This window comes from Halichoerus grypus, chromosome 4, assembly GCF_964656455.1.
Source record: "Halichoerus grypus chromosome 4, mHalGry1.hap1.1, whole genome shotgun sequence".
Taxonomy (NCBI): domain Eukaryota; kingdom Metazoa; phylum Chordata; class Mammalia; order Carnivora; family Phocidae; genus Halichoerus; species Halichoerus grypus.
The window spans coordinates 149,045,081-149,070,833 of NC_135715.1; the positions used below are offsets into that span (position 1 = coordinate 149,045,081).

The window sequence follows — 25,753 nt, forward strand, 5'->3', positions numbered from 1 at the left end:
CATACAATATAAATTTTAATTAGCCAAATGGATGTGGCATAAATGAGTAATATATGCCCAGTGTACTATATTATCTTTCATTGTGTTTCTGTTTTATTTAAGGTAAGTAAAGAGCATGTGTCTGAAAATTAGGAAGGCTGGAATCCTAGCCCTATCTCTGCTACTAACAAGCTTCCTGACCTTGAGAAGACACTTCAACTTCCTGGTCCTCAGTTTCGCATCCCTAAAATAATGGGAGTTGAATGGGAGTATCTCCACAGCCCATAACCACACAGTCCACAGTCCCCATTAGAGTGGTTCTCTAATAAGAAGGTGGATTGTAAAGTCCGTCTGTCTCCAAAGCCCATGGTTTTGGTTCTCTGTATAGATTGGTTTATTTTTGTAATACTATTTATAACAATACAAGTGAATGCCCTGACTTCACTTTGCCTGTCTCACTTCTCAGCTGTGAAGGAAGTCTGACTGAGGAGGTGCCTCTGGGACAGGACAAAAACTTCATGCAGCTTATTGTGCCCATGGGATGCAGAGCTCAGTTTGGGAGACCCTAGACCACCATACTTTCTTGTGGTAGCCAGTAGGTTTGTTTTGGCTTAAACTCAGAACTCTCATTTTAAAAGCAAGAGCCTGTGAAAATGATACACTCAATATCCATGTAAAAGAGGAACAGAAATAATTTAATAGAAAGTTGCCATCATAAAATGAGAAACCCAATATCAAATCAAATATAAAATGTAGAGTTTTTAAATGCTGAGCTCAGTATTTTTTTTTTATTCTCCATCAAAATTTCCTGGCCCTCCTTTAAAGGATAACCTTCAGAGTATTTAGTTTAAAGTATAACCTTTCTTTTTGGTGGATCTATTTTAATTTTTTTTTTCAGGATTATGGTTTTGGTGATTAAGTAATAGGTTCAAATCTGATTGATTCTGACCCTTTGTTAGCAATTGAATGTTTTGATGTGCCTTTTAAAAATGTTTTTTTTTCCTGCATTGCTTGGCATAGTGACATGGCAAGTCAGCCAAATAAAGACTATAAAATTAAATTGGCTTACTCCTATATGGCTTATCTCCTGGGTGCAGTTGAGTAGCTAGAAGGTTTAAGTACATTTTTTTTTTTTTTTTACACATATGCAGTGAAGTTAATGCCAAGAAAATTAGCCCTATTCTATTTGAGGCTCTGCAACCTTGGTTATAAAGATAAAGACATGCCCATTTATTTTATTCTGTATTTAGAATATCCATTGGTCATTATCTGCCAATTATTTATTAACCTTAACATTAGATAAATCTTTTATGTTGTGAAAAGTAGAAATTATTTTCCCTTAATATTTTAAAGTATTTATATAAAGAACATCTTATCTACATAAAATTGGCATATTTTGGATTTGATATAAGTAAAGCGTATTTCATATATTTCTGTCATAAACTAGCTCTCTCATATGTTAAATAGTGTCAGATTTCATAGCAATTAAACTTATAACTCTTTAGTTAATTATTTTAATTGTTATTTATCTGGCATTTTAAAAAACCCTACTTTATTCATAGAGTGATCTTAAAGACATTTGAGGAAGCAAGTAAAACTGGTATTATAAATGAACCCATGTGATGTGCAACACTGCTCTCTACTGGCAAAGAAGCAAGTCATAAAACTGCGCAGCTTTTCATGTGAAAAAATATCAGTCTCCGAAAATGAAGATGGAATCCTCAAACTTTCACACATTTTTGCAAAATGCTTATTGTAGGTATGATGGAATACAATGAATGAACTGGAAGAAACAATACAGGCATTACTTGAGATTAGTTTAAAAGAGAAGTCTGTATCATTTTAATCAATTAAAAATTAGTTGTGGAAGTGAAATATCTTAATAGCATTTTAATTTGAGAAGTCTATATATTTGATGACATTTTTGGTTTTAATTTTAACAGACTGTAGCTTCTAAAATACCTGTTGAGAGTGCATCTGCTGAGTATTCAAATGCATTGAGCAGAGAGATGCATAGGCTATATGTATATATATTAGCTTAGTATATGCGTATATAATTAGCTTTATACTATCAAAAATTTTCTCTGTATTTGTCAAAGCTTTTATAGAAGATTTTGCAAAGATATTTTATAGTTTGTGGAAGATACATGCCATGTTGGCATACCTTTCAATATATAGACTAAGAATACAGAAAAGATTTTTAGGTCATCTGACTTCCTACAGTCTAATATATTCTAAATGCCCTTTTTGTCTTTTATGTCTTTCTTATCTGTCCATATTGCTTAGGAGTCATATTTAATGTTTCAATCTCAACTCTTAACAATTTGGCTGGTAGTAAAAATTTAAATACACATGCACACACAATAATGCCCAGTAAATAAATAGATCAGTCATTTTTAGAAATTTAGGAGGTTTTGTTTGTTTTCATAAGTTTGTCCAATATTGTCATTGGCTGATTACTTTTATTGTAACATGAATTTAAAAGATAATATTTTCAAATAATAGCTACCTCTTGGTTATGAGATAAAAGCTGATGCTTATTTTCATTGATACATTTTTCTATAGTTTCTAAATTCCCAACAGTGAATGTGCATTACTGTTAAAATATCAATGTTTATTCATAATAAAATGGAAACATTTTGTTGTAGCATTTCAAAGCATAGGCACACAATTGTGAAAGACAGGTACTTGTACTTATGTAAGGTCTAATTCCTGATCTTTCTTTAAAAAAATGTGTACTGAAATGAATGTTGCCTGTTTGTGACTATGGAGAAAAATAATGGATGAAATTTTAAATATTTAAAGTGAGAAAAAATGCCACCAATCATTACCACTTGCAACAGAACACATAACCTTTCTCTTGCTCTTTGCCACACTGAAAAATGATACCCTGAATCTACATGTATAAAGCAAAAACAGTCTGATACATTATGCTCTCTTCTCATCATTGCTTTTTCCTGCCACATGGAGGAGCTAAAACATAAAGTTGCTAAATTATAAAAGCGATTATTTTTACTCAGTTTAAAATGTTAAACATACCAATGTCCCATTTTTTTGAGAGAATGCTAAAAAACAAAAAAACAAAACAAAACAAAAAACCAAACAAACAAACAAACAAAAAAAACCCCTGTATTTTTCATTTAGGTAAATACCTAACAGAAAAAAACTTTTTGAGATTGATTTTTTTTTTCCATTCAGCTTAATTCCCTTGAGATCTATGCAAGTTGTTGTGTGTATCAATAATTCACTGGTTTTTATTGCTGAGTAGTATTCCCTGGTATAAATGTATCACAATTTAACTGATAATTCACTGAAGGACATTTGGGTTGTTTCCAGTGTTTGGCTATTACAAACAAATTACTTTGAACATCAGTGCACAGAATATTTACATGAACATAAATTTTCATTTCTTTGGGAAAAGTACCCCAAAGTGCAGATGTTGTATCCTACGACAAGTGCATGTTTAATTCTAAAAGAAACTACCAAACTATTGTCTAGAGCTGCTGTACCATATTCCCACCAACAGCAGGATCTATAATTATATTTGCTAATCTGACAACCCTAATTAGTAATATTAATGATCAAAATTTTCTGATTCCCTTTGGCATTTCCTGGAACACTTACCTTCTTCCTATTGGCAGCATTATTCTCTTTCACCTCCCTCTGAACCATGGCAGCTGCTTGGGGCCCCGTGATTCTGGAACTCAACTCCTCCAGCTAGTTAACAACTCAGTTGGTATGGGATGGATTAATCTCTTGGCCATGGCTTGATTTTGAGTTCCATTTTTTCTTTTATGCTTCAGGCACCAGGCAGAGTAGAAAAAGATGAAATCCTCCCTCTAATTTGCATACAAGCCTTTTCATAGCACTTATAACAAGAGCATTTATTATTTCTGAGTTTGTTTTTTTTTTTTGTTTAAGATTTTATTTAATTGACAGAGAGAGAGAGACAGGAACAGCGAGAGAGGTAACACAAGCAGGGGGAGAAGGAGGCCTCCCGCCGAGCAGGGAGCCTGATGCGGGGCTCGATCCCAGGACCCCAGGATCATAACCTGAGCCGAAGGCAGTCGCTTAACCAACTGAGCCACCCAGGCGCCCCTATTTTTGAGTTTGTATGCTGGACTGTATGTTCCTAAATATAAGCCATTAAGTGTTTAATAGTGTCTTAACAGGTCAGTTTCTCCCAGAATGAGATCCTAAGACAAAGATTTGGGTGCAAGTAATTTTAAGCCAGAGCTCCCAGGAGCAAAGTAAGAGTGTGGAAAAGCAGGGCAGACAAGGGGAAGAAATCAAGGACGAGTACAGCATCAAGTGAAGCCCCAACCTCAGTCTGATTCTGAGGGAAGCTCAGCATGATATCATTACATCACAGAGTTTACCCTATGTCCAAGCAGAGGAGCTGGGCCTTTGTACTTCATACTAGTCATTAGCTAAAAAATGTGGTAATGTGGGGCGGGGGGAGCAAAAAACTCCCAGGCATTTCTAGCTCAGTATTGGCAAAGTGGCTTCATTGCTCAAAGGGAATCCTCCGAAGATCTGGACTGTGAGCTCTTAACAGCGAAGTGTGCAGAAGCTAGAGGATGGATCCTAGTGCTGATAATGTGGATCTATCAAAGGGGAGCTGAGCAGGTACCAAGAGTATCCACTAAGTTCTAGTGTCTTCCCCATATAGTCATTAAATAAAGAAATGGGGGCGCCTGGGTGGCTCAGACGTTAAGCGTCTGCCTTCAGCTCAGGTCATGATCCCAGGGTCCTGGGATCGAGCCCCGCATCCGGCTCCCTGCTCGGCGGAGAGTCTGCTTCTCCCTCTCCCACCCCCTCTGCTTGTGTTCCCTCTCTCACTGTGACTCTCTCTGTCAATAAATAAAATCTTTAAAAAAAAATTAAAAAAAAAATAAATGGAATCCCTCATAATTATAAAGCACTTTATAGTTTACAGAGTTGTGTTTTTTTTAAATCTCATTGTAACTGATCTTCAGAAAAATTTTATAAGGAGAGAAGAGCAATATCACTATCCTGATTTTTCAAAAGTCAAATAAATCAGACATTAAGTGACTTTTCTAACATCTTCAGATTCCAAGCCTAGAATTTATTCCACCATGCTGCATCATATTTAAGGGTTTTATAAATATCTTATATAGACATAGGGAATGCATATAAATATGATTTATTTAACCTGAGTAAGTAGCATGATGACTTTTATAATTTAAAAAGTACAGGAAATATTATAACGAATGATATACTTTTCGTTTTTAAAATGATTTCCATTTAGGTTATCTAACACTACATAGAATAATTGGGTTAAGTGGCAAGCTCCATATTAGATGTCTGCACAGTTTAATTCCTACCATCATTCAAGGCTTCTCTCTGTGTTTCATTCTTCAGATGATTTAATTAAAGCCACTATTAAAAAAAATATATATATTAAAAGGTTCCTGGAGCACTGCAAGAGGTTAATTCCTTTAGAATGTACTTGGAGTTCTTCCATAATTTTCCCATGTGGGCCTATTTACATATAATACTTATGACTCATGGCATTTCTGCTGAAAAATGAATATTCTTCCATAAATATTTCCAGTAACTCTTACAGTCTGTTACTGACACATCACACACTTCCTTCTAGTTCAAGAATCACTTACCAATAAAGAGTTTACTTTTGTTTCCCTGTTTCTGCGAACTCTAGACCACTCACTAATGGAGAATCTCTCAGTGATATGATAAATTCAGGGAGCAGGAGAACAGGAGTTTATCCCATGGATTAACTCAGAACTAAATAGCTACTATTGTGTTAACTCTCCTCCTGTCACCTTGAACCCTTTATCCCTTCTGGAGGATCTAAAACAGTGCCTTTCAAACCTGGTGACACATTAAAGTCTCCTGCGGAGCTTTAAAATGCACAGATGCCCTGGCTTTGCCCCAGACCAATTAAATCAGACTCGTAGGCACTGGTCTGTGGAAAGCCCCTGTGTGATTTTTTTCACGCAGCCAGGGTTGAATACACTGATCTGAAACGGAAGCAATGTGACAGGTCCATTGGTGTCAAGAATAGATTTGACTGCGTCCCACATCTTAGAAGCAGGTTTTCAATTCCTTTTAAGCTGAGAATTTCTCCATTCATTTTGGTCTTTTTTGAAGGCCTGGTTGCCAACTTGAGGTCATGCCTGGGCAAACCAAAGTGCCCGATGATACCGTCTGTAGGCCGTCGTAGGGTTGTTTGGGATAGTTTGAGTACATAAGAAAAAGGAACTGTTGTATCTTACAGAATCTGAGAACTGAAACTTTTTTTACCCTAATGCTTCTGAGCCTCACTCTCTCTCCTCCGTGAGCTCACGAGAAAGCAGACCAGCAGTTAGCACCTGTGTTTTCAGGTCACTTTTTGTACCTGCCCCCGCTATCCCCTGACTTGTTACTGTTTTCTTACTCTGTTTCTTAGACTGCCGTACAAGGAATCATCTGTGATGCTTTTAGAAATATAATTCCCTTAACCCTACCTTGAAGGTGCTGATTTTTTAGACCAGGGCATCTGCGTTGTTATATTTTAACCTGTTCCCGGGGTAATTCTTACACTGGTAATACAGAGAGCCCATTCTGAAAAAACAAAACTCTGATTTCCTTAGTCGTTATTATTGTTATTTTTCCAAGAATGAAGGAAGGAATAAAATGTGATATAAGAAGATACTCTGACATTACTATTTTGCTCCTTTCCATTCTGTGAGTTAACATAAAAAAATTCTACTTATTTACTTCATATAAAGTGCATACACACACACACACACACGTGCATTTATATAAGGAGTGATGAATTTTTAACTCATTCTGGTGTTATAATTGGTACTATGTGGACAAAGTCTGGGAAATCATATATACTTATTGCATTTAATGAGTATTGGCTATTATTATATAGAAATATTTTATAGAATAAAATATCCATACTTCAATTCTAATTAGTCTTACATGTTTCATGAGATTGGTCTTCTGTTTAGGAGGTCTTATATCTCTCCAGGGTAGAGGGTCTATTACAACATGGTAATTATTATGAAACTTTTTCTCTTTTGGGGGTGGGGTAGATAGGTCAGGTATTAGCTAAAAACCTTCAGGGATATTTTAAAATTTAGTAAAGTCATAGATCCGTGTTTTATTTTTAAATGTAGTTTAGCTTATAGCTCTTAGATGGAGTAATTAGTTTTTAAAAAGTTTGTATTTTAAAAGGTTATGTACTTATAAGAGTGTCATAATTGGAAAACAAAGAAAATGCTTATTTGAAATTATGAACTGAATTAAATCATATTATTACACCATGACATTTAACTCAAGTAACAAATAAAAAACACTTATATGCTTTGAATTTACAGATAAATTAATAATTTATATATTATTAATACATTTTAAATCTTAAATTTTTAAGTCAACTTTATTCCTTTTCTTCTAACGTAATGAAAGTAGCTTTAGTTTTCTTTCCCATAAAAATCTTCAAATAAAATATTTAGGGGGTGCCTGAGTGGCTCAGTCGGTTAAGCATCTGCCTTTGGCTCAGGTCATGATCCCGGGATCTTGGGATAGAGCCCCTGTCAGGCTCCCTGCTCAGTGGATAAGCCTGCTTCTCCCTCTCCCTCTGCCCCTCCCACCCACTCATGCACGTGCTCTCTCTCTCTCTCTCTCTCAGATGAGTAAATAAAATCTTTAAAAATGAATAAAAATAAATAAATAAATAACAATATTTAGGAAAAAAGTTTTTTAAAAAAATCTTTGAATAATAGGAATTGTATGTGGTTAAGTAATATATTTACATTCTCATATAATATAAAATAATATAAATTAATAAATCTTCTGCTTAATTAGGATTTGGGTTTGCATTACTACCCTACCATGTGTATTCTGTTGTTGTTGTTGTTTTAAAGATTTTATTTATTTGAGAGAGAGAGGGGGAGTGATCACAAGGTGGGGGAGGGTTAGGGGCAGTCGGAGAGGGAGAAGCAGGCTCCCCACTGAGCACGAGCAGGGAGCCCGATGTGGGACTCCATCCCAGGACCCTGGGATCATGACCTAAGCCGAAGGCGGACGCTTAACCGACTGAGCCACCCAGGCACCTCCCATGTGTATACTGTTACGCCAGGTTACAGTTCAGAATGATTTGATGATGTACGATGGGGTAAAGGCTGTATCTGACAAATTGCCATTTTCAGTTTCTTGGCAGTACGGAAGTGGAGCAGCCTAAAGGAACAGAAGTTGTGAGAGATGCTGTCAGGAAACTCAAGGTAGGGAAAGCCCTCCAAAGCAATGTCTAGTGTATTGATCCTGTCTTAAGTCATCAGTAGATGGATGCATATTCAAAGCATGAATAGCTTTGTGGCAGGTAATAGCTTTGTCCTGTTAAAGATGAATAAATATCACCAGATCAGGGAAACGTATTTAAAAATAAATATGAATCCACAATTATTTTTCTGAATGTGGCACATTCTTCCTATTTGTCCATAATTTCTCATGCTCAACAACAACAAAAAATGGCAGTGTTCCCTATGTGTTGACATTCAGTAGCTTGCCTTTACTTTGCTTGGACAATGTGAACTCATGCCCTGACCCAGAAACTAGTAATGGCGTACCAACTAGCTCTAAAAGGAGATCACATCCACCAGTGGAAAGTGTAGAATTAGGATTGATTCCAAGCAGAATTTTGCAATGACACCGTATGTTAAAGATGTCCTAATGCCCCAATCCCAGAGTATGTGGCTTTGTCCCTGAGCGGACATGGGGAACTGGTGAGACCAAGAGAGCAGAAGAGACATTAAATCAGCAACTCCATACTCATAATCACGTTTCCTGAGAAAATTTTCTGTAAGATGCCACATATCTTAGCATGTTTTTCTAAGTCCACCCCATCCATCCCAGAAGACATTGTTCTCACTGAGATATTAAGATGTGAAAAATTCCTTCAACAGAATTCTCATCTTTATCTCATTAAGAAAATCTAATAAACCACTACTTTTTTTTTTTTACACAATTCATTGTTATTCTCTGTAGTTATTCTCACAGTTTTTTTCAGAAATAACCCTTCTCTAACTTTAGTTTAGAGATCATCCAGTTATTTTAGAAGAGGGTTAGGCCTTTGATTGTGCCTGGCAAAGTCCTAGACATGAAAAAATATTTTTCTGCTTTGAGAATGTCGTATCAGGTGGAATCTACTGAGTATTTAAATTGAAGAACAGTTGAAGTGGGATGGCGTGTATTCTGGGGGAAGAAAGTAAAATGGATAATATGTTTATCTACCCATTTTACATGTAAATAATTTACCAATGCTTTCAAGTAAATATGCTAAAAGTTTTCAAGATGATACCTCTCCCATTTGGGAAAAAAGTGGAGTAGGCAATCATTTCTTTCCACTGCTCATTAGGTAATAATTCACACTTGCCCTTGTTTGGTCAGTATTTTTAAGCACTAACAAAAGATTAAAAAGGCCTCACAGTTTATGAACCACATTTAAGATTCTCTTTAAATGTTCAAAATATTGCAAACTCGGCATGAGTCCAGCTTCACTACAATCAGTATTTTTTATAGAAGAATAATGGTATTTATACTTAATGTGTCTTTATGTCTAGAAGGTTCTTTATTGGGTCAACTCAGATCCCAAACCAAAAGGATTAAATTACATTATGACCAGGTAAAATGTAGAGGTATTTGAAATGAAATGCTTTTAAACAGTGGCTAGTTCTCATACATTTTGGAGAGACTGTATTTGCAGTTCCTATGTCATTTTATATTTGGAAATGTACTCTGTTAATAAAGGAATGTGATTTACAGTAAGTATGCAGTATAGTTTAAAAATGCATGTTCACTTGATAATTGTTTTTCAAGTTTTTTCCAGAATAAATGTTTATCTAATAAGCAATCTTTATGCTGCTAATTGCAAAAATTTTGTAGGTAGGAAAGTGTTTTTAAGGGTAATGATTTATAAACAAATTAAAATAAATAAAACAGTGTTTCTTTATCTAATTTTATATATATATATATATATATATATATATATATATATATATATATATATATATATTTCTTGGTGTCAGAGGTCAGAGGCTAAATTCAAGCCTTCAAAATATTTTGCATTTATTTTAGAAATGTAGACCCTGGCTCCTCTTTAATTCTGTTGTCATGTAGAAATGGCCAGAAGGTGGTGCTATGGCTCTACCAAAAAAAAAAAAAAAAAAAACTCATTAACTCTATTTTGTGTACACATCCCCCATTTTAATTTCCTGCTTATTTTTCTTAAGCATATGTATTCTGACTGCCTTTTTATCCATTATAGTTCAGTATTGATTTTACTTGCCACATAAGTTAATATTTTATTTATATTTACTCATTTTTCAAAGCTTTGCAATATTTTTTGTACTGTTTTCTGACAAGAATTTAAAATTTAGGATTAATATAAGATGATGGATACTTAGAATATTTTCAGTTTTGTATTTTTTCATGCTTCTGTGTTTAATGATGCCTGATTATTTTTTGAGAAAAATTTTAAAGTTTTGATTTTGTTACATACAACTTTTCTATCATTTTGTAGAGAATTTATAGTTTATAAATTTTTCTTAAAATAATTTTTATGTGTTAAAATTTTTACTTTCAGATTTCGTATTTGCCATAACAACATATTTTCTGTTTCTCAATCATGTTCAACCATTTCTATTTCTTAATCATGTTTTAGCCCAAGATTTAAGAAAATACCAGATTTTCCAAAATGTAATAATTTAAAAACCCTTTCAACTTCTGTATATTTAATAGTATTGTTATTGTAATGAATTTCATTTTTAATAGTGTTTTATTTATTTTTATTTATACAACTAGTACAAATGTCAGAGGATACAATCTATTTTATAAACAGTTTGCTTGTGATGTTTACATGTGGATGAATATTGATATATAGGTCCAAAACTTCTTAGTTTCCCTGGGAGATAAGCAGGGGAGCAGCATTCCTGGATCCCAGTTTTAGAGGAGAGATCCCTCACCCCAATACAGCTAAATTAAAATTACGTGAAGCTCCCTCAGTGAAGGAGGCCTTGGGAATTGCCGCTGAGTTCTGTTAATCTTGGTCTTTTTCCATTCGACCTCACTCTCTCTGTGTAGCATAACACTGTTTTTGTGTTCATAACCAGTTATTTAATTAATAAAGTGTTTAGAGCTTAATTTAATTATATGCATACATACATACATAGCTGATTCCTAGGAATATGCTTAATTAACAATTTGTAAGAGCCACAGAGGAAGAGTAGCTCTGAATATTTGACTCACACTAATAAATTCATTGGTTTTCTTTCCTAATAATGTATATTCCCCCAGCAGTGTACTTAGATTTCATCTTTTTAAAGTCCTCTGAGAAATAAATAGAAATCGTGTGATTGTGCTATTGAAACCCAGTAGTGCTCTCTGTAAGAAATTTTCTTTAGCTGTTCTCACTAGTGACGTATACTTAACTATGAATTTCTAGTAATACTTCATTTTTCCCCATCTTTTTATGGTGATCAAGGCTTGTTTCTGTTTGTTTGCTGTATCCAGATATCCTCCAGGATGCTTAGGCTTTACCCCCTTTGAATAATTTTTATTGGATTATCATATACAAATTATGATGGTAGATCACTATCTAGACGACCCGAGAAATGAATCCACTGAAGCAAAAATGGAAAGAAATTCGCAAAAAAGGCTCTTCAAGCATTAACATTCAAGTAGTAAATAGGGAGACAAAAGAATATAATGTAAGTAAGAATGACAAGCAGTCTTCAACATGTGAATTAGAAGTATTTTGGAACACAGTTAAGAGGTCTATCAGACTTTGAGTTAGCAAAACAGACTGAGTTGGAGGGGACATGCAAACTATAATGCAGTAACTTTGATTTCAGGAAAAAAATGGACAGGAGTGAGAATATTCTGTTTAAAATACAGATTGAGCAAATATAACCTTAGGCATCATTGTTTACAACCACTGTGCAACAATCAAAGCCAATAGCCATTATAAGCCTTGATATACATGAAAGTAAAACTGGGAAGTTTATTATTATTATTATTTTTAATGTAGAAAATGTGTTGTGCAAAAGAAAAGAGTTATTTAGTGGGTAGCTGCAAAACTAGATTCTCACCCTGACTGCTACAAGCCCATTTTATGACCAGGGTATTGGATGGGATGACCTATAAATCTCTTTTGGGCACAATTACTTCATCTTGATAAGAAGCAGAGAAGAAGATCTCAAAGCCCCTACATCAGATATTTTGTTCCTTTTTCTTTATCTCATTATTTTGTTTTCGTTTTCCTCCCTCCTTCCTCTCCTATTTGTTTTGTTTTGTTTTTTTCCTCTATCTATAGCCCCCACTTTTTCCTTTTTTTCATTTCTTACATGATTTCTTCTTTTCTTTTTCGTGGTAGGAAAGAAATTACTCAATGAGGTTTAGTATTAGTGGTTGTTCTGTGACAGACTTTGGGAAACTAGAAGAGGTCGCAGGAATGGTGGTGGCCAGATGTGGAAAAACAAGAGCCACTGCTCAGTGTCTTGTTTCTGGAAGAGCGCAGCATCCAGGAGGCCAGCTTAGCCTGCTGCGGCAGCCCGTGATGGGAGTGGCTGTGCTCAGATGGATTCACAGAGACAGATAGAAGCCGCTGATTTATTTTGTAAGCCTTCATATGTGAAAACCCCCAAATTGTTTTAATTATGCCAATACAGGAAGGAGATTCTGAAGGGAAAATAAACAAACTGAATCTTACTTTCTTTGGGAGTGAGTTGGAATAATTTTTAAAGATCTGAAACAAAACATGTTTCTTGAAGACATACAAAAAATTATCTGGCACAAATTCGTCCAGTTCATGTGCAGAATCTAAGACTTCTGGATGCAAAATGAGAGCTGCCTGCATTCATCAAACAGGACAGATAGCAAGCTAAAAAATTATACCTCCCAAAATGAAATAAATTGTACTCCCCCACCCCAGGATAGCAAGGCGGACACTTCAAGGCATTTGTGTATGCATTAATTATATTATTCTGAGGGCAGTGCAAAGCCATGAAAAGACAAAAGGGCTTTTAACCACTCTGTGCTTTAGGACTGAACTATACCATGTGTACTCACATCTGTCCTAAATTAGAGAGAAATGCACAATGCCAATAAATACGACATACGAAAGAGAACTGAAACCCCACCCTGCCTTACATATAATCTATTTTGAGTCAAGTGAGGATGATCCATATGCTGAAAAAACATTATAATAGTAGGGAAATAATATTTTGAGGCCCTAGAAGAGGAGTAAAATATCTTATTTTTTCCATAGTCTTTCCCCCCCTCCCCCATTTCTTAAAAAGAAAGGTAGGAGGATGGTAGAAAGAAGTAAAGTAGGGACAGAGCAGCATTGACAGTAGCATTGCCAAAATCAGGACGCTTGGTCAACTTTGAACTTCAGATAAACAATGAATAATATTTTAGTGTAAGTATGTGTCCCAAATATTGCATGGGACATACTACACTAACTAGCATGTATGCATTATATGTGTGTACACATATATACGGAGTGTAGATGTGTATTCTAAAATAAAAGTCTTAAGTCTTCATTTAAAATTCAAATTTAACTGGGCTCCTGTAATTTTTTCCACCACTAAATCTGGCAATGAGGGGGGAGAGGCAGAAACTCCCATTTACAAAGTGCACGAATGTTGGGATTTTCTTTTTTATTTTATAAAAAAACCTAACAGGCATTTGCATACACTTACCAATTCAATAAGAAGTTACAATAAATATTACTATGAAAACGGTGGAAAAATGTTTAGGTTTTTAAGATACTCGTAATTCTAGAATGAGTCTAGTTCTTAGTCCTTTAGCTGGGGTAATTATTTCAGTTCTTAACTTCAATTTAAATATGGTAATCTGTCTCTTTTCATTCATTGATTTGATTGGGTAGGATGGCATTACCAAATGAAGTAAGTATCTAGAAATGACAAAGATGGTATATCTAGCACTGGGGAACTGTAAGTTCTCTAAAGGTATTAAAAACAAAAGATCCACCCACAAAGTTTGCATTTTCTTAATAGTTAGTATGACTATAATTGTTTAAATATAATGGAAGAAATTTTTTAAAATTAAAATTTTTTAAAAGGTTATTGAATATCTGAATTTAATGCTAGTAATGGTAGATTGCTATGATTACTAAATATTTTGAAGCTATTCAGGGTTTATAAAATACTTTGTAATGGATAATAATTTATTTAATGGAAGTCCAGCACTGAATACAAACTCCAAATATATATTATATATATGTATACACACACACATCTAATTATATATATGTGTGTGTGTTCATTTTCCATGGAAACAGAATTATAGTTTTCTGAATAACTTTTCATTTGTAGTTCGCAAGGCATATCAAGAAATCCGAAGGCCAGAAAATTCCTAAAGTTGAGCTGCAAATATCAATATATGGAGTAAAAATTCTAGAACCGAAAACAAAGGTAAGTCTTCTTTTTGAATGTCAGAAGCACTCTAATCTTTCATTCATTGAGGTTATGTTCCTATTTCAATAAATAAGATTGGTTACCAACTGGAACTGGTTAGTTCTCAGTTAATGACAATTTAAAATTCTGTAGAATTTTTAGGAGGGAAAACAACTTTTGGGAGTGCTTCCAGAGTGGTCTGTGTTTGGGATAGAAGTGTATTTAATAGTGTTTGGTCTCGTTTTCAGGAATTTTTCTTTGTGTGCTGTGAAAGAGATTTGTGAAGTGTGGTTCCCTAAGTATGAGAGGAGACAAAAGCTGTGTGTTGTTTATTAAAATGTTCGGGACTGCCTCTTATTGCCTGGAGACATAATCAGTGCGTATTAGTTCACCTAGGCTGCCATGATAAAATACCACAGACATGGTGGCTCAAAGAACAGAAATTTATTTTCTCACAGTCCTGGAGGCTGGAAATCTGAGACTACGCTGACAGCGGTATTGGTGTCCTCTGAGGCCTCTCTCCTTGGCTTGCCGATGGCAGCCCTTTTGCTGCCTCTTCACATGGTCATCTGTGCACACACACCCCTGCTGTCTCTGTGTGTGTCCAATCTCCTTTCCTTATTAGGACACCAGTCAGATTGGATAAGGGACCATCCTAATGGGCTCACTTTAATGTCATCAGCACTTTCAAACCTTATCTTCAAATATAGTCCCATTCTGAGGTGTGGGAGGGGTGGTAAGGCTTCAGCATTATGCATTCTGGGGCAGCATAATTCAGCCCATAATGCATTGTGAACTTAAAGTTCTTGTATTTAAGAGCCCTTTCCCCTACAAATCCAATGAAAAATTTTTAAATATAACCCATTCTGGCTTCACATTCATTAATATGGATTTGTTATGGACTTCACTGTTTTTACCCAAAATTCCCTCAGCCCCAATGGGACCGTACTTGGAGGTAATTATGGTTACATGTGGTGTTAATGAGGCCTTCCTCTACCAGAACTGGTGTTCTGATAAAGAAAGAAAGACATCAGGGATGTGCAAGCACAGAGGAGAGGCCATGTGAGGACACAGTGAGAAGGCAGCCGTTGGCAACCCGCGCTGAAATACGACTAAATGCAGAGGATAGAGAGAACTTCTTTAGTGTTTAGAATTGACCAACACTAATATGTGCTGTGTGTATGTGTATATGTGTGTGTGTGTGTGTAAAAAAGAGACAGAGAGCTGGATCATGGGACTGCAAATACAGCTCAGTGTTACCAGTTGGTGATTCTGAAGTCCCCCATAACAAGTCTTCCGTAACAGTAGGCTGCCCGTTGACAGCCGTCAACCATATCCCTCTGTGCTCTGAACTCTGACTACCAGCTGTAAGCTCCTCCCCGGTCCTAACTCCCACGCACAAAACCTCAGTGTGGCGGGATTCAGCTCAAGATGATTAACCAGTTGAGTTTTGAGCATTACATCTTTGTCTTACCCAAATCAGTAACACAAAAGCTTTTCCTCCCTGTCCCAAGGTCTCAGTTTCCTGGACTTAATAGCTAATTTTCAAGAGACCCAATTGAATTTTTCCCTAAAAACATAAGTTTTCCAAGCTTTCAATAGGAAAAAAAAAATCTCTTTTCATCCCTACCAAATCGAAAAGCAGTCTTGGAGTTTTAAAATCTTTGAAATGTCTTATTAATTCAATTATATTACATTTGAATAGAGAGCAACTGACTCTTTACCCATATATTACATATGAACATAGAGTATCTGAACTCTCCATGCATATATAGAATGTACCATTTTTTGAATCCACTAACAAAAATAAGCTAAAAAAGGTTTTACCAGCTCTGCTGAGCATCAGGACCCCGAGGAGATTCCCGGGAATGCTGATTGCTGGATTCCCTTCAGGACTTTCAGATTCAGAATCTGCCAAACAAGACTTAGCATCTATATCATAAAAAACAAAACCAAAAACACCACCCCATGTGACTCTGATACAGCCTGTTCACAGATACGCATTTAGGAACCACTATTTGGGGAGATCTAAGTGAATCAGAACAAAATCTGTCATTCATTTGATTTTGGTTTGTTTATTTTATTTAGTCATAATGAAAAAAATACTGTGCTCCTAAAATAAATTTATTTATAGTAAAATGTACGTGTATGAGGCAGGATTTAAATGCATTATTAATCCAACATGGACTTCATAGAAAATAGACTATTTTTCTATGCCATTTGGATGGATGAAAACAGAAGTGAAAAGCAATCTCAATTGGCTCCAATATCTTTCTTTCTGTATCTTTTTCCCTTTCTTCTTTTCTCACTTGTCCTTCAAATGAAGATTATGCAGTGGTGGAAAGAGGTGGTATAGGTGAATTGGGGATTTACTTATTCTTTGTTCCAACTCCAATAAAATATGGTCAGTGTTAAAGTATAATTATTTTTCACTGTGCTTGTGTTCCCAAGTCTATCCTGTCTCATCAAAAATTAGGGCTACATTTAAAATTCACAAAGATTTATCACAACAACAAAACATTCACAAAAAATAATAAAGTTACGAGTTTTAGCTTCCTAGTCTTCTTTTGTAGGAAGATGCCTCTGCTAATCTAAACAAAAATTAAAATGATTCCCAACTGTCATTACCAAAGACTTTCTGTAATCATACTGGTTGATGAGTGAATGAGGGCCTGTGTACATTTTACCACCAGCCTATGTAAGTGGTATGTTTTCATGTTACTTGTAGTTTCTCCTACAAATGGAAAAAAATGAATCATTTTTCTATATTATGTAGTAATGACATTTCCTCTGTATATAATTAAAATGATTATGCAGTTAATAAACTGGTGTATACCTGCTGTCAGTATTTGGGAGCTTCAGTGTGGCTGAATGGTATTGTTTGATTGACTGTATTAACTTTAACACACAAAAAAAAATGTCAGCAAGAAAAAGACTGGTCAATCAAAGTATAGGAGAAGGATAGTCTCAGACAAATGTGGCCATTGTCCATCTTAGCACTAACCACAAGAAAAGGAAGATGTCCTCATCAGATGCCTCAGTAAGTTGAGCCCCTCTTTTTGGCATTGTTCCTTCCTGCTGTTGAAATGGGTGGATCAAGCTATCTAGTAATGACAAAAATGTTACAGTCATATAGTATACCTCCTCATTCTAATTTCCATGTTTGCCTTTGATGACTTACGTTTGGTTTGTATGCAGGGAAAGAATACAGTACTATAAACAAATTCTCTTAACATTTATCTGTATATCTTATATATTAATTTTCAGTCTGATGAGCAGTAATGTGAAATCTGAGTGATAGATCAAATCTCATCAAACTGACACATCGAACCCTGAACTTGGAAAGGTGTAGTAACAGATGCTGTAGTTATAGAATATATATATAGTGTGTGTGTGTGTGTATCATATGTATACACAATATATATGTACATATATGAAAAATATAAAATTATAACTGTGTGTGTGTATATATATATATAGTTACAGTATTTATCTTTCTGATTAGTAGGGTTGATTAAGTAATTTAGATGCTTGACATGTAGACCTTCAAAATGAAGACATGTAAAATACAATTTAATATGAAAACTAAGGTTGAAATGGTAGTATGTTTCATAGGAAATCATGTGCAGATGAATTTATGTTTCAAACTGTAATGCTAGTGACAAGAAGTAAGATAAAATGAAAATGTTCTGGTAAAAAAGGGTTCTGCTAATTCTGTAACCTTGTGGAAGTATCTTAATTCTCGGGGCCTCGATGTTCTTCTAAGTAAAATTTCAGGGTTTAAAGTAGTTGTCTCTTAAGATCCCTTGCAATTCAGAAAGTCCACACACCTCTGATCCTCTCGTATTTTGCTTGTGTTTCTCTAAGTCCTATTGAGATGGCTACCATAGTTTAATCTGAGTCGGGAGATCCATCTCCATTACGTATTTGTTTAAGTTTGGGTGTATGTCATTATAAACCGAAGTTTGACAGATGATTGTTTCACTTTTAAAGTCATAAGTTGTATGTTATTAACACAAGCTGGTATTTCAGAAAATGGACAAAAATCTCTTCAACTCTATTTCCATTTGTGTTCACAGGAAGTCCAACACAATTGCCAGCTTCATAGAATATCATTTTGTGCAGATGACAAAACTGACAAGAGGATATTCACTTTCATATGCAAAGATTCTGAGTCAAATAAACATTTGTGCTATGTATTTGACAGCGAAAAGTGTGTAAGTATGCCAGATGTTTTAGGGTGGTTTGTTCTGTTTTACAAGCCAGGAATTGTCTTGTTTCCGGCATTAGTAAAGTATTTGGAAAGGAATAAGGTCTGCAAATCCTTAACTACACTAATAGATTCATCCTGTCATGAGAATGTGCTTCAGGATTTCATCCCTAACTGAATTCTCATGTTTATGGGCACAAAGCTTGCATGCAAATTTCTCTCCTTAGAACGTCATGCCTGCTTATGTTATGCATTTATTTCTTTTATAATCATATATTTGTAATTTTAATCTCAAATATGACTTAGTAATCACATAATACAAAGAGTAATGGTGAGCAGAGTATTTCTTTTTTTCTAGAATACGATGGATATGATAAAAATAAATATTTTAAACTCCAGGAAATAAAATCTGTATGGCTCCTTTAAAAAATCTCCAGTACTTTGAAAAGCTGGTTCTTGATTTTCATTATTCAGAAAACTTAATATAATGAAAGGTAATAGAATTGTATGTGCATGAGTGTTGCCTGCATGCATGTGTGTTAGCTTGCAAATGTAATCTAAAGTTCTCAGCAAGTAAGATCAATTAGGGAATTCTAAAGTTATGTCCTGTAATAGTTCTTTTAATCATCTGGCATCTTCAGAAAACCCTACATCTTGATTATAAGCATAAGCTAATGTTAATCATAACCTAGTCTGACGTCCTATTATAAAACATAAGATAGGAATTCCAAGCACACATTGCAGCCATTAATGGCTTTAATGAAGGAAGAGCATCTAACCTCAACAACATTATTGGCTTAGATGGGAAAAAGAACTTAATTCATTTTTTTGCTTATTTTTCTGCTGTTAAAAATAGCAAAAGATTAATATTATTATCACTCTTACATAATTTATTCCTCTCGTTCCAGTATGTGAGCTTTTTTTTTTTTTTAAATAAAGATTTATTTATTTATTTTTGAGAGAGAGAGTGCATGAGCAGGGGGAGGGGCAGAGAGAGAAGCAGACTTCGCACTGAGTCAAAGCCTGGTACGGGGTTGATCTCACAACCCTGAGATCATGACCTGAGCCAAAACCAAGAGTTGGGCACTTAACTGACTGAGCCACCTAGGCGCCCCAGTATGTGAGCTTCTTGAAAGCAAATTACCTTTTTGATTTGTCCATGTAACTCCTACATTAGGTGAACAATAGATGGTCAATGAATTTTTCCTTATAGAAAAAAGGACCATATAGAAAAATTTACAAAGAGCAAGTTATTATATGTATCTTTTAAGCTATAATGCTCTAAAAATACAAACTAATGTGCTAAGCTCTTGATATCATAGTACTTTTTTGAGGATTTGATGAACATTATGGAACATCTCATCAGAAAAATATGCTCACCCATATGACAATGTTATATGTACAATAAGGCATTTATTTATTTATTTATTTATTTATTTATTTATTTATTTATTAAAGATTTTATTTATTTGAGAGAGAGTGAGCGAGCGAGAGAGCAGGAGCGGGGGAGGGGCAGAAGGAGAGGGAGAAGCAGATTCCCCACTGAGCAGAAAGCCTGGATGCAGGGCTCAATCCTGGGACCCTGGGATCATGCCCTGAGCCGAAGGCAGACGCTTAACTGACTGAGCCACCCAGGTGCCCCTATAAGACATTTTATATAAAGTTCTAGTTGTTTTTGAAATTTATCCTATTAGTGAGTGCATTATATTTAATATTCCAAGTGTTTCTGAACCATGATCATTTGCAGATGTTTTTCTCTATGTGATTGAGAATATGAAAGTTGATATTTGTTGAATATCTTTTATGTGTAAGATATAATAACCTTTTACCACTTATACCAGGCAGTAAACTCAGTTGTCCTTCTTTCTTGCTTTACACATAGAAATAAATGGCCTTGGGGTCCTTTGAAATACTCATAATTAGAATTCATTATAAATATTAGCCTTGTTATAGTTTTGTGTCACGTGTTTTTATTTGATCTCCATCCAAATTTATTGGATTATTTAAAACATAAGCTTGTCAGAGTCCCTGCATGGTTATATTATTTCAAAAGTATAAACTCTGTTTTACCCTAATCATAATTGTTAGTAATTGATTTCAAGAATTTAAATTCCTTGACCCATTATTCTCTTTGGATATAGCATATTAGCTGTTTTTTCTTGAGTGTTGAAAATAATTTCTTGAAGCCTAAAGCAGTGGCTCACAACTATTAGTGTATATAATATACATAAAGAGGGCTCTTTGGTTTTTACTTCAAAAAATAAGTTCATACTGATTGGGGCTTGATCTCAGGAAATCTGTATTTAACAAGTTCACCAAGTGATTCTGCTGCAGGTATATGGAAGTCTGGCCTTTGAAAAGAGGTCCAAGTTACTTCTTCAGCTATAAGCATGCATGACTTTCATGAGCTCAAAGAGGCTATGTTTCCTCAAAGTTTCATTATATCATTTCACCTCAAAGTTTTATTTGTTCTAATTATAATAAGGACTATATTTATAAAATTGATTTGATATGTATGTAGAACTTTTGACATGCCATCCTAATCTTGAATTCTCATTTTAAGTAGCTTATCATGGAGGATTAAAACAGGAAAATAAATAATGGCCCAATTGGCAAAACTCTTTCCTCTTTATAAAACCAAGGCCAGAAAAGTTGAGTAAGTTTATCAGTTTACAAAGCTAGATAGTAACAGAATCAGGATTAAAAATTTAAGACCTTAGATTACCATTGTAGCATTGGTTCCATCATGCTATATTACTTTTGTAACTGTGACCTGTTCCAGAGCCCATCCACTCTTATTGGGGCCTTTGTCTTATCTACTCATTGTATCTTTTTTAGTGCTTCTGTGAAATTGTTGAAAGTTTGAAAGATTGATAAAACCAATCATAGTATGTCACAAGATGGGAAATTCACTACTTTATAAACAGTTTCATGTTGTATTAATGAGTCTCCCTCCCTCCATGGTGACAATGAGGAGCTAGAGTACCCAGCCCTGCCAAGCAGTAATGAAGAGAGGCCAAATGTAGAAGCTGAACCTCTACCCCACCAGGCAGTAATGAGGTAGTGCTCTCCATTCCCATTCCCCTACTGGAATGGTGTCATAGTAAGCCACTAAAACACACAGTGTAAATAATTTCTAGAGTCTTTAATATCTAAAATATCCAAGATTTGGTTGAAAATCCCTCATCATATAAAGAAACAGGAAGAGGTTAAACTAAATGAAAAAAGATGACCAGTAGATTCCAACACTGAGATGACAGAGATACTAGAATTACCAAAGATTTTTAAACAGCCATCATAAAAAGAATGGTAAAATAAACAATTACAAGCACTCTTGAGACAAATTAAAAAGTACAAAATTTTATCAAAGGAATAGAAAATCTAAACAAAGAAATAGAAGATATAAGAAAAAGCCACTAGGAATATTAGAACTGAAAAATTACAATAACCAACTGAAAACTCAGTATCTGGGCTCAGTGGCAGAATGGAGAGGACAGAGGAAAGAATTAGTGACCTGGAAAAAGGAGAGATTACAAAATGCCCAATTTAAACAGCACAGAGATAATAGGCATATGCATGCACACACATGTATACAGACACACAACACATACACACTGCAGACAAACACACACACAATAATATAAAAAGAGAACAGGACTTCAGGGATCTCTGAGTCTATAACAAAATAGGTAACATTTATGTGTCATCAGAGTCCTGGAAAGATAGAAAAAAGAAGAAAAAGAAGACAGCCTTGAAGAAACACTTGAAGAAATAATAGTTGCAAACTTCCCAATTTTGACAAAAGGCATAAACCTATAGATTCAAGAAATCGAGTAAACTCCAAACAGGATAAACCCAAACAGTTCCACACCAAGATACATCATAGTTAAACTTCTGAAAACGAAAGACAAAGAAAAATCTTGAAGACACAGGACATAAACAAGTCCTAGAGCAGAAAATCAATTTGAAAGACAGTGTATTTCTCATTAGAAACCATGAAGGCAAGAGGAAGTAGCACAATATATTTTGAGTGTTTGTGGCCAGGATGGGGGGAGAACTGTCCAGAATCCTATAGCCAGAAAAAACATATACTTCAGTAATTAAGGAGAAATTGAAAAATTATCAGATGTGGGGAAACTAAGGTAATTTGATTCTACCAGACCTACCCTAAATGAATGGCTAAAGGAAGTTCTCTAAATAGAAAAGAAACAATAAAAGAAGGAACCTTGGAACATGAGGAAGGAAAAAAGAACAGGATAAGCAAACATATGGGTAAATCTTTACTCTCTAAATTGTTATTTAAAATAGAAAATACCAACAGCGTTTTTCACAGAACTAGAATTTTCCAACAGTCTTAAAATGTGTATAGAACCACAAAAGACCCTGAATAGCCAAAGCAACCTTGAAAAAGAAAAGCAAAACTGGAGGCATCACAATTCTGACTTAAAGTTATATTACAAAGCTGTAGTGATCATAACAGTATGGAACTGGCACAAAAATAGACACATAGGTTAGTGGAACAGAATAGAAAACCTAGAAACAAGCTGACAATTATATGGTCAATTAATCTTTGACAAAGCAGGAAAGAATATCCAATGGGAAAAAGACAAACTCTTCAAATGGAATAGGAAAACTGGACAGCAGCATGCAAAAGAATGAAATTGAATCATTTTCTTATACCACAATATAAATTCAAAATGGGTGAAAGACCTAAATGTGAGAGAGGAAACCATCAAAATTCTAGAGGAGAACACAGGTGGTAACCTCTTTGACTTTAGCTATACCAACTTCTTTCTAGATATGTCTCCTGAGACAAGGGAAACAAAAGCAAAAATAAACTATTGGGACTTCATCAAAACAAAAAAGCTCTTCACAGCAAAGGAAACAACAAAACTAAAAGGCAACCTACAGAATGGGAGAAAACGTTTGCAAATGACATATCTGATCCAAAATATATAAAGAACTTATAAAACTCAACATCCAAAAAATGAATAATCCAATTAAAACATGGGCAGAAAACATGAATAGACATTTTTCCAAAGAAGACATCCAGATGGCCAATAGACACATGAAGAAATGCTCAGCATCTTTTCACCAGGGATGAATGAGGGAGATACAAATCAAAACTACAATGAGATATCACCTCACACTTGTCAGAATGGCTAAAATCAACAACACAAGAAAGAACAGGTGTTGGCAAGGTTGTAGAGAAAGGGGAACCTTCCTGCACTGTTGGTGGGAATGCAACCTGATGCAGCCACCTTGGAAAACAGTATGGAGGTTCCTCAAAAAATTAAAAATAAAACTATCCTATGATCCAACAATTGCACAGTTATTTACCCAAAGAATACAAAAATGCTAATTCAAAGGGGTACTTGCACCCTGATGTTTATAGCAGCATTATTTACAATAGCCAAATTATGGAAACAGCCCAAGTGCCCATTGACTGATGACTGGATAAAGAAGAAGTGTGTGTGTGTGTGTGTGTGTGTGTGTGTGTGTGTGTGTGAATATTACTCAGCCATAAAAAAGAATGAAATCTTGCCATTTGCAGTGACATGGATGGAGCTACAGAATATTATGCTAAGTGAAATAAGTCAGAGAAAAAGAGACAAATGCCATATGAATTCACTCATATGTGGAATTTAAGAAACAAAATAAATGAACAAAGGGGAAAAAGAGAGAGAGAGAGGCAAACCAAAAACAGACTCTTAACTATAGAGAACTAACTGATAGTTACCAGAGGGCAGGGGAGTATTTGTTAAAAAAAAAAAAAAAAAAGGGCAAAAAATACTTTCTGATGTGATTCTAAATGTATATATAGGAAATATGTAAGGCAATTATTAACAGGACAGTTGAAGGGATGTAAAACTTTATCTCTCACTTGAACTAGAAAAAGGACAACACTATTAGACTGTGATAAGTTATATAAATATATACATCCTAGAGCAATCATTTAAAAAGCTGTACAGTGAGATACACTTGAAGTGCTACAGGTAAATCAAAATTTTATTATAAAAATATTTCAAAAATTCACATCAATACAGTGAAAAGAAAATAGAGAAAGAAAGCAGGTGACAGAAAAGAAAAATTTAAATAGCAAGCTATCAAAAATCACATTAAATGTAAATGGTCTAAATAAAAGAGGTGGTCAGAGTGGATTAAAAAACCTAATCCAGACATATATTTTCTACAAGAAACTTCTTGCAAATGTAGTGTTATGGATGATACAGGAAGATTGAAAAGAAAAGAATAGAAAAATATATATCATGCAAACATTACTTAAATAAAGGAAAAGTATAGTAATATCAGGTAGACTTCAAAATAAAATTATGAGGGACAGAGAAGGGCATTATATAAAGAAAAAAAGAGTCATACCACCAAGAAAGCCATCTAAACATGTATATCCAAACAATAAAGCTATAAAGTAAGTGAAGTAAAAACTGATAGAACTGAAAGGAAACACAAGATAGACAATACACAATTATAGTTGAACACTTCACCACCACCACTCTTACCAAAATTGATTGAGAAACTAAACAGGAAATGATCAAGAATAAGGAATTACTCAGTTACTATTACATCATCAGCCAATGGGATCTGATTAATAGCTATAGGGATATCCACTCAACAGCAGCAAAATGCATATATATGGTCTTTCAGTGCCAAAGGAACATGTACAAAATAAACCATATCCTGGGCTATAAAATAAATCTCAAACATTTTTAGAATTGAAACAAGAAAAAAATCAATTTAAAAATTAATAACAAATTCTTCAAAAATTAGAGCTGAAACTTACAAGTATTCCATGTGTCAGAGAGAGGATTTCTCAAAGGCAACTATTAAAATATAGTGAACTGTATGTAAATGAAATAGAACGTTATCAACATTTGAGTGATGCAGCTAAAACAGTGCTGAGAGAAAAATTTAAGACAATTAACACATTAAAGAAAAGGAGTCTCAAATCAATGATCTAAGCTCCTACCTCAAGTACCTAGAAAACAAAACATCAAAATAAACTAAGAAAATAAAAATGACAAAGGAGAAATTAACAACATTGAAAACAAAAACAATAGAGAAAACTAATGAAACAGCAGGTTTTTTGAAAGATCAT

The 25,753-nt window shown here is 34.6% G+C and overlaps 1 protein-coding gene across 6 annotated transcripts in view; it reads left to right on the forward strand.

Annotated features, from left to right (window-relative positions):
* GULP1 (GULP PTB domain containing engulfment adaptor 1) overlaps positions 1 to 25,753 on the forward strand; it is a 271,805-nt gene that overhangs the window by 212,144 nt on the left and 33,908 nt on the right. For all 6 annotated transcript variants that reach the window (XM_078071085.1, XM_078071086.1, XM_036119950.2 and 3 more), the window contains 3 exons: positions 8,163 to 8,234; positions 14,349 to 14,447; positions 18,509 to 18,646. In XM_078071085.1, the coding sequence (XP_077927211.1) occupies positions 8,163 to 8,234; positions 14,349 to 14,447; positions 18,509 to 18,646 (309 nt within the window). The remainder of the gene's footprint in view (positions 1 to 8,162; positions 8,235 to 14,348; positions 14,448 to 18,508; positions 18,647 to 25,753) is intronic.